General features: G+C 38.3%; 1 protein-coding gene across 1 annotated transcript; it reads left to right on the top strand.

Annotated features, from left to right (window-relative positions):
- The first annotated feature begins 1,162 nt into the window (after positions 1-1,162).
- Positions 1,163-8,455, top strand: LOC109110234 (acetyl-coenzyme A transporter 1-like). The gene is made up of 7 exons (XM_042775061.1): positions 1,163-1,380; positions 1,793-2,576; positions 2,698-2,900; positions 3,024-3,208; positions 3,356-3,473; positions 7,809-8,024; positions 8,119-8,455. The coding sequence occupies exons 2-7, from the start codon at positions 1,835-1,837 to the stop codon at positions 8,284-8,286; spliced, it is 1,632 nt and encodes a 543-aa protein (XP_042630995.1). The 5' UTR covers positions 1,163-1,380; positions 1,793-1,834; the 3' UTR covers positions 8,287-8,455.
- Positions 8,456-9,764: the final 1,309 nt, after the last annotated feature.

Genomic DNA, 9,764 nt, shown 5'->3' with positions numbered 1-9,764 from the left:
AGAAAGAACATAAAGAGCACAAACAACACACTGCTTTGTACAGAATTCCATGGTTTTTAAAGCTCAACATTAGTATAGTACAACATCCAGGTGTCATAGCATATGAGCACATACGTAACATTATGTGTATCATTGAAATAAGGTAAAATGTTATGCTAAACATAGACAACACATTGCTTTCTTCCAGTTTTTCTCTCGGTTTCTTTTTTCTCTTTCAATTTATGGCTGCTGACTAATTACACACTGCATCTGTGGCCTTGTGTGAACAGGATAGCTATTTCAGGCCATGGTCATATGTGTTTTAGATTAAGAGTTATGACTTTAGTTTAGTCTGGTGTTTAAAAAGTCGTTACATTTTAAGCCAGTAATATGTTTTGAGAAGCACCAGGAGGAAGACAGTGATTTATTTGTATTTCTTGCCCATGCAGACCACAGTGATACCTACAGTATATACAGTACACATATTTAAAACTGACTATTTTACTTTTTCAGTATTCATTTTTTCGATATGAATATTGAAAACTTCTCCATTTTCTGCATTTTACTTTGTTAAACACACACACAATATATTCTTTTCTATTCTATTCTATTCTATTCTATTCTATTCTATTCTATTCTATTCTATTCTATTCTATTCTTGAAAAAAAAAAACTGCTGTGTGTTCTGTGTTAGACTGACTGAGACTTGCCATGGCACTCATATACAGTTGTTGTTCTCTCACTGGTCTGATTGCTTCTATTGTTCTCATTTGTAATTCCCTTTGAATAAAAGCGTCTGCTAAATGATACTTGTATTCAGCAAGGATGAATTAAATGCATTTTACTTTCGTTTCATCAAAGAATCCGTAGGAAAAATATGTATCACAAGTTACTACAAAAGCATTAAGCTGCACAACTTAATTTAAGAAATGTTTCTTGACCAAATCTTGAGTAATTGCAGCAAATTGCAGCAAAATTCTGCTTTGCATTACATCACAGGAAATAGCCTATATATTGAAAAAAGAAAACAGTTCGTGCAGTTAAATGCAACATGAGAAACTTCTCTCAATAAATAAATAAACTTTTCAAAGCTGCATAGGCAGAATAACATGAATTACATTACATGAAACTAAGCGGAACTAAAAACAGGCGCTGTAAGACACGTCAGCTGGAGCATTCGGACATATTTTAGTGACGCATCGCTCCAGCTTCCTTCTTATTTCAGCTGTTCTTACCGCGCTTCTCGGCGTCTTGTAAACTAGGTATATTATATGTTTATGAAAATATATTTATGTGTCAGTAAGGTCCTGCTTATCTGAAGTCAAGGAACAGTGTTTTTTTTTTTCTCCATTTTGTTCATTGATGTCTTGACTTGTCATGTGGAATGTCATCATAGTGCAAGGTAAGCATGTATCAGTGTACTTTCTGCTCATTCTTATGTGGTTCTTTCATACTGAGTATGTTCGATAATCAAAGTGTGTCGCATGATAAAGTCTCTGAGCTGATGTTATTAGTTTTGTTTACTCAGCTTTACGTGACGAATCAGAACTAGTTAGTTAATCGTAATCATTTGTTTTGTTAATTGGTTTCACGTCAGAGAGCTTCTGTGGAGTGGAATACACATTTTTTCCTAGTCTTTATGGTTTTGGAATAGTATAGTAATACTGTTATAGTAAACTAAAACCATAAAAAACATTTTTGGTATTTGAAACAAAACAAATGCTAACTGAAAAATTTTTTTATTATCTCATTGGTGCAGCTGGTTTAATTAATTAATTAATTAATTAATTATTATTTATTTATTTTACACACAGGTGTTTTGAGGACATATCTGGATTGATGTCTGGCAGGTTAAGATGGAACTGTCCGAATCTGTCACACACAAGAACGGGAGGCTGCGGAAGCCTGTGGTGTCCAGCTCTGATATGGGCGAAAGGGAATCCAAGCTAGAAGTTGAGTGTGATGAGGAGGCTCTTCTACCAAACTCAGTCAGGGCTGATGGACAAGTGAAAGCGTGTCATGGGATCAAAGGAGAACTGGGCAATGTGGCCCTGTTATTGTTTTTGTATGTGCTTCAGGGCATTCCCTTAGGCTTGGCCGGGAGCATCCCTCTCATCATGCAGAGTAAGAACGTTAGCTACAAGGACCAGGCCTATTTTAGCTTCGTCTTTTGGCCCTTCAGTCTAAAGCTGTTGTGGGCTCCCCTGGTGGACTCGCTGTATCTGCGGCGGTTCGGCAGGAGGAAGTCGTGGCTGGTGCCCACTCAGTACCTGCTGGGTCTTTTTATGCTTTACCTGTCAGTCACGGTTGATGCAATGCTTCAGACAGATGGACAGAGTGGGCCAGATGTGATCACACTGACCGCAGTCTTCTTCATGCTGGCTTTCCTCGCAGCCACGCAAGATATTGCCGTTGATGGCTGGGCTTTGACTATGCTGTCCAGGGAGAATGTGGGTTATGCTTCCACTTGTAACTCTGTGGGTCAGACGGCTGGATACTTCCTAGGAAATGTGTTGTTTCTGGCTCTGGAGTCTGCTGATTTCTGCAACAAGTATCTGAGGTTTGAGCCCCAGGAACGGGGCATTGTAACACTCTCAGGTATATTCAACAACTGTTGTTTTCAAATTATCATTTTTTAATAAATTCAAATTTTTATTCAACAAGAATGTGTTAAAATTAAATAACTTGCCTATTTTCAGTATGTTTTGTTCTCTTTCAGATTTCTTGTATTTATGGGGGATTGTGTTCATGGTATCTACCACTCTGGTTGCTGTCCTGAAAAAGGAAAACAACAGACACCATCATACTAAGAAGAAGCCTAAAGAGGAGACACAGAGTGTTATGGAGACCTACAAACTTTTGCTCTCCATAATTAAAATGCCCACTGTCTTTACCTTCTGTGTCTTGTTGCTGACTGCTAAGGTAATGTTATTTAGCCGAGGCTTACTATGGTCATCATCTTCCTGTTTTATCTAGTTTCATTGCTGTAACGTTATAGCTATATGCAAATCAATCTAACTCATCCCTCTTCCTCTCTACTTTCAGATTGGTTTCTCTGCTGCAGATGCTGTGACTGGGTTGAAGCTAGTGGAAGCTGGGGTTCCTAAAGAGCAGCTGGCTCTACTGGCAGTTCCCATGGTGCCTCTGCAAATCTTGCTGCCTCTAGTTATTAGTAAATACACAGCTGGGCCACGTCCACTTGATGTTTTCTACAAAGCTTTCCCATTCAGGTACAAACAAACTCAACACACATGCCCTGATTCTTGACATTAAGAGCTGTGAAGTACACATGAATTGACAGCCACATATGTAATTATTAGACGAAATACATGCATTGGATAGAGTAATAGGATGCGTGTGGATTGTGTTCCTCAAAGGCTGCTGATTGGTCTGGGGTATGCCCTGCTGGTCTGGTGGACCCCAAGTGTTCGGCAGGAGGAGGGCTTTCCAGTGTATTACTATGCTGTTGTGCTGCTGGGCTATGCAGTACATCAGGTTAGTTTATATTTACGTGCGTGTGTGTGTGTATATGTGTGTGTGTATATTTATTTATTTATTTGAAAAGCGATGTGTGCTCTGATTGGCCAGCTATCCAGTGCATTGTGATTGGCCGAATGCCTCAAGCGTATGACGGAAATGTCACGCCCCTCACCATACTGTGATGCAGTCTCCCAGCACGACCAGACAAGAAGAATTAAAACCCATTACAAACGAAGCATTTGGTGCGTCCAGTGAGGACATAATTACTGATTATAATGACTTATACTGTATTTTTACACGTTGCGTTGCATTGCGCCGCATAGACATAAAACCATGTCTGCATTTGTGATCGGAGAAATGACAAACAACAAGAGCTACTCTACACTGCTCAAAACTCGCGTTTGAATTATCAGTGGCAAATTCTTTAAACAGTCCCTCCAGGATTTTGCAATTCTGCGTTCGCTGAATTTATCGCAAAATCAAGCAAACTCCACAATTTTCGCAAGAGCTCGCAAATGTTCATAATTGCCACAGATTTTCCGCAAATTGGGCTTAGACGCATCTCGTGACCTCATCACAACGCACATGCAGTCAAAGAAAGGTTCCAAAAATGGAATGAACAGCCTTGCGTTGTCTTCATGACTCATTTACAAGAGCAACATTGGACAATCAACCCGAAAGCTCAACGATTCCGCGCTACTCATATGCAGGCTACGCAGGCTATCTGCAGCGCAGACCGTTTCTGAATCTCAATGCCCTATATCTTCGGAGCCATGAGCTTTTAGCTCTCAACACCACGGGAACGCTATATCTGTTCATGGATCTGATCTCAATCACGGGACGCTATATCTGTTCTGATACAGACACAGGAACAATTTGTGGCAGAAATGGTCTAATGTTTTTAAATGCCTGACTAAAGAATTTGAAAGTTATTTTTAATGTGTTGACATTAATTGTTCATCCTTCATAGGTTGCCCCATTTATAAAATGAAATGTTTCATGATGTAGGAAAGCAAAGACTTATTTAAAAATGAAAAATACATTAAATTACCAATAGTAGATGGCTGCAGAGAAGTACTTATAGGCTTATTAGCCATTTCAACTCCCATATATATATATATATATATATATATATGTGTATGTATGTATTCAGTTATATTTAGACATTATGAATGACAGTAATAAAAGTTAATTGTATCTGCATCCCAGCTACCTAGACAGCACAGATACATCTGTAAGACATCTGCAAAAAATCTGGGAAACATCTGCTGTGTAATTTGATAAACGTCTTAGAAGCAGTTTTACATGCATTCTAATGAATGTCTATTTGACACTCTAAAAAATACATCTTGCATATGTAAATGCAGACATCAAATAGAAATCTCAGAGATTGAGTACGAGTGCTTTACTGTCAGGTGCTGGTGCCACCTTCTGTAGAACTTAATGGTGCTGGTGTCCTCAAATGTTAGTCTGGAGCCCTACATTGGTTGTCAAAGCCAGAAAAGTCAAAACAATGTTAGAAGAATGTTGTTTGTGGTATATTTTCACTGCAAAACAATAAAAAATGCTGCAAATATCATTGTCATTTTAGGCCGCAAAAATCAGAAATAAGTCCCGTGAAATCCTGAAGGAACTCTTTAAATATAAAAAACATCCTTACAGCCTGTGAGTCAGAACAGCCGGCAGAACAGGAAACACTTATCTAAAAAATGTGTTGCACACATCTGAATATTTGGGTCAAACTGTTTTGGAACAGTGTTGTAAAAACAACTTAACCACTGATTTCTAGTCGTGTCCTCTTTTGAAAGGCCGAACAAAGTAGTTTCGCTTTCACAATGAAACACAGTGTCACACACGGTAGGCTTGAGAGAGAGGAGGCTGGTTTGAGAACGGCACGGCCGGTGGATTCGACGAAGGAGCTTGCAGCAACCACATGTGACGACCCCAGGCTGGACTCCACTTCATTCATGGTGAAAGCCAATCCGGCGATCCACAGCGCGAAGTTGATGTATTTCCTCAGCACGGATCAGCTCCAGGCATGACGAAGCGGATATCTTCCATTTTTGGAAGGCCAAAAAAAGTAGTTTCGCTTTCACAGTGAAACACACAGCATCTCCACAACATGGCAGCGTGGCAACAATAATACTACAACGAGAATAAATGTTACGCCTTCTTACTTTGCGTGAACATTTAGGTGGCATTATGCAAATCTTCCCACATACTGACGTAGAGATGTGGGGGCGTGTTAGAACGAGATGTTTTTTTATGGGGTGGTTGTTGATTATTATTTTTTATAGAGAACATCTCTTTGGATTTGAGTTTTTTGTTTTTGAATTTTTAGATATTCTTTATGCACCAAGAGCTTCTTACACTCCAAAGAGAAAGGAAAAGTTTAAATCACATCATATGGCTATAATAACATGACAAATTGCGAGGCCACACAGGATAAACAGAGTTTTTTAAGTGTTTATTAAATTCAGTCTGATTATATCACCTAAGATTCAATGTATTTGTTACTAACTGCAATTTTCATCATGTAATTTGAATTCAATAATGAACTGTTTTGTGTGTATTACACACACACACACACACACACACATACATATATATATATATATATATATATATATATATATATATATATATATATATATATATACAAACCCGATTCCAAAAAAGTTGGGACACTGTACAAATTGTGAATAAAAACAGAATGCAATGATGAAGTTTCAAATTTCAATATTTTATTCAGAATACAACATAGATGACATTAAATGTTTAAACTGATAAAATGTATCATTTTAAGGTAAAAAAATAAGTTGATTTTAAATTTCATGGCATCGACACATCTCAAAAAAGTTGGGACAAGGCCATGTTTACCACTGTGTGGCATCTCCTCTTCTTTTTATAACAGTCTGCAAACGTCTGGGGACTGAGGAGACAAGTTGCTCAAGTTTAGGAATAGGAATGTTGTTCCATTCTTGTCTAATACAGGCTTCTAGTTATTGAACTGTCTTAGGTCTTCTTTGTCGTATCTTCCTCTTTATGATTCGCCAAATGTTTTCTATGGGTGAAAGATCTGGACTGCAGGCTGGCCATTTCAGTACCCGGATCCTTCTTCTACGCAGCCATGATGTTGTAATTGATGCAGTATGTGGTCTGGCATTGTCATGTTGGAAAATGCAAGGTCTTCCCTGAAAGAGACAACGTCTGGATGGGAACATATGTTGTTCTAGAACTTGGATATACCTTTCAGCATTGATGGTGCCTTTCCAGATGTGTAAGCTGCCCATGCACACACTCATGCAACCACATACCATCAGAGATGCAGGCTTCTGAACTGAGCGCTGATAACAACTTGGGTTGTCCTTGTCCTCTTTAGTCCGGATGACATGGCGTCCCAGTTTTCCAAAAAGAACTTCAAATTTTGATTCATCTGACCACAGAACAGTTTTCCCTTTTTGCCACAGTCCATTTTAAATGAGCCTTGGCCCAGAGAAAACGCCTGCGCTTCTGGATCATGTTTAGATATGGCTTCTTTTTTGAGCTATAGAATTTTAGCCGGCAACAGCGAATGGCACGGTGGATTGTGTTCACCGACAATGTTTTCTGGAAGTATTCCTGAGCCCATGTTGTGATTTCCATTACAGTAGCATTCCTGTATGTGAGGCAGTGTCATCTAAGGGCCCGAAGATCACGGGCATCCAGTATGGTTTTCCGGCCTTGACCCTTACGCACAGAGATTGTTCCAGATACTCTGAATCTTTGGATGATATTATGCACTGTAGATGATGATAACTTCAAACTCTTTGCAATTTTTCTCTGAGAAACTCCTTTCTGATATTGCTCCACCTTTTTTGCCGCAGCATTGGGGGAATTGGTGATCCTCTGCCCATCTTGACTTCTGAGAGACACTGCCACTCTGAGAGTCTCTTTTTATACCCAATCATGTTGTCAATTGACCTAATAAGTTGCAAATTGGTCCTCCAGTTGTTCCTTATATGTACATTTAACTTTTCCGGCCTCTTATTGCTACCTGTCCCAACTTTTTTGGAATGTGTAGCTCTCATAAAAGATAATATAAGTTTATGAGATTTGTAAATTATTCCATTCCTTTTTTACTCACAATTTGTACAGTGTCCCAACTTTTTTTGAATCGGGTTTGTGTATGTATATGTGTATATATATAAATTAATGATAATAATAATAATATTAAAGGAATAACTAAGCAAACTGTCCTTTTATAATATATACATTTTTATTTAAATAATTAATTGATCATTTAGATTGAAATCAACATACTCTTTGGTTTTCTGTACTTCTATTCATTGTGAAATGTTTCTCCACTAGGTGGCACTATACAGCATGTATGTTGCCTGCATGGCCTTTCATGCCAAGGTCAGTGACCCTGTGATAGGGGGCACCTACATGACCCTTCTGAACACTGTGACTAATCTAGGAGGGAACTGGCCCTCTACACTAGCTCTATGGCTGGTAGACCCTCTCACCTTTAAAGAGTGCCAGGGAGCCCCCGGGCAGACGTGCGGTTCGGTTGAAGAAGCAGGGGTAAGTGTTTAATTTAATCATGTTTCCAGGCATTTGCTAATCGGTGACGCTTTACTATGCCTATCATTTGAATCTGTTCTTATATTGTCTTCAGCTCTGCGTCAGAGAGGGTGGCACGTGTGTGACAACACTGGACGGTTACTACGTTGAGTCTGTGGTGTGTGTTCTGATTGGTCTCTGCTGGTGGATGTTCTTCGGGAAAAGAATGAAGCGGTTACAAGCAGAGAGCCCCTCTGCGTGGCATTGCAGGGTTGTCAAATAACATCATCTCTACTGGACTCTGTCTCTTGTTTTAAAGTTACTCCATGCCTTGCCTTTCTTTCCTTTTCTGAGTAACTGCTTATTTTTGTCATGCTACAGCAGGCCTGTAGACAGGCTTTAAACTCTGAAATAATAGAATGTACTGTACTATTAAATTCTTAGCATACCTGTTCCATTATCCCCAAGAATCAGAGCTTTTATGACAAATTGAAATCTGTACATCTAGAGTTGGCACTAGTTAATGTGTGAAGTACATGATGCACAGTAATGGCATGACATTCACTGCTCAGCTGCCTAGTTAATCAAGCATTTGTCTTAAAAATACTTGTGTTCGTTCCTGTGCCTTGTGCTTTGCTTTTTGAAATATCATACAGGTTTCTCCCAAAAAGACTGTGGGTCCTCTGATATCATACATGACATATGTATGAAGAAGTAGTTGCTGCAATATTCCCATTTAAGCTTTTATGCTTTTTCTCCAGAAAGACTTGATTCTAAGTGAGCTCTTCAGGTGGAATGTATATTTATGCCGTATAGACCCAAATTGCCTCTGCAATCACATAATTTGAAGTTATCTTAAATGACCCAGCTATCAATATAAAAAGCAAGTGAAGAAAGTTTACTATAACTTCTGCAGGAACAGGGGAAAAAATATATATATATTGACAAAGACTATATTTTCTTTTTTGTTTTGTTTTTGGTCTATATCTCTGTATTTTTATGTCCAGTGAAGCTTGAATGTGTGTAAGTGAACTTAATATTCATGAAACCAGCTGTGTCTGAGATCGTTGACCAATAACTGATTATTCAGTCATTAGTTACTCTTCTTCATTCTTCAAAACTGTATGACTTTCTTTAATAAACACAAAAGAGGAGACATTAGGCACAATTTAAATACTGCTGGTAAACAAGCAGCTTTTTTTCCTTCCATACTATGGAAGCCATTGGCTACCAGCAACTGTTTGTTTCCCAACATTCTACAAAATATCTTATTTTGTGTTCAACAGAAGAAAGAAATTCATACAGGTTCGGAACAATTTTCAGTTCAAGGTTCAGTAAAAGATGGCAGAATTTTCGTTTCTGGGTGAACTATTGCTTTAAGTACTGACAGCCTCAGTCTCCATTCACTTTTACATCATCTTTTTCTATGAAAGTGAATGATGATAAAGGCTGTCATCCTGACAAATCTTTTTTTGTGTGTGTTCCATGAGGGGGAAAAGCCAAATGAGTTTGAAAGAACATGGACTGAATGGCAGAATTTTCTTTCTTTCTTTCTTTGTAAACTATCCCTGTAAAATACTGTACTGTATGGCTGAATATTTTACCTGCTGTAAAATTCTCTTCATGCAATTTTTTTTTATATTTGTAATCTTTATTAAATGTTCACTTTAATTTACTTTGTCATATGGAGATGGTACAGCTGCATTGTGACTTTGGATCTTTGTAAAATGTTACAAGGAACGTTTTTACCAACATTCCCAA

Source organism: Cyprinus carpio, chromosome A18 (assembly GCF_018340385.1).
Source record: "Cyprinus carpio isolate SPL01 chromosome A18, ASM1834038v1, whole genome shotgun sequence".
NCBI classification, from domain to species: Eukaryota; Metazoa; Chordata; class Actinopteri; order Cypriniformes; family Cyprinidae; genus Cyprinus; species Cyprinus carpio.
This window is presented reverse-complemented; position numbering and strand designations above follow the sequence as displayed.

What these genes read in the sequence shown, in the direction of transcription:
- LOC109110234 (XM_042775061.1), top strand. Translation starts at nt 1,835, where the DNA reads ATGGAACTGTCCGAATCTGTCACACACAAGAACGGGAGGCTGCGGAAG. An exon ending in TCTTGTTGCTGACTGCTAAG is followed by an intron (nt 2,901 to 3,023) that starts GTAATGTTATTT and finishes CTCTACTTTCAG; the next exon opens with ATTGGTTTCTCTGCTGCAGA. An exon ending in TACAAAGCTTTCCCATTCAG is followed by an intron (nt 3,209 to 3,355) that starts GTACAAACAAAC and finishes TGTTCCTCAAAG; the next exon opens with GCTGCTGATTGGTCTGGGGT.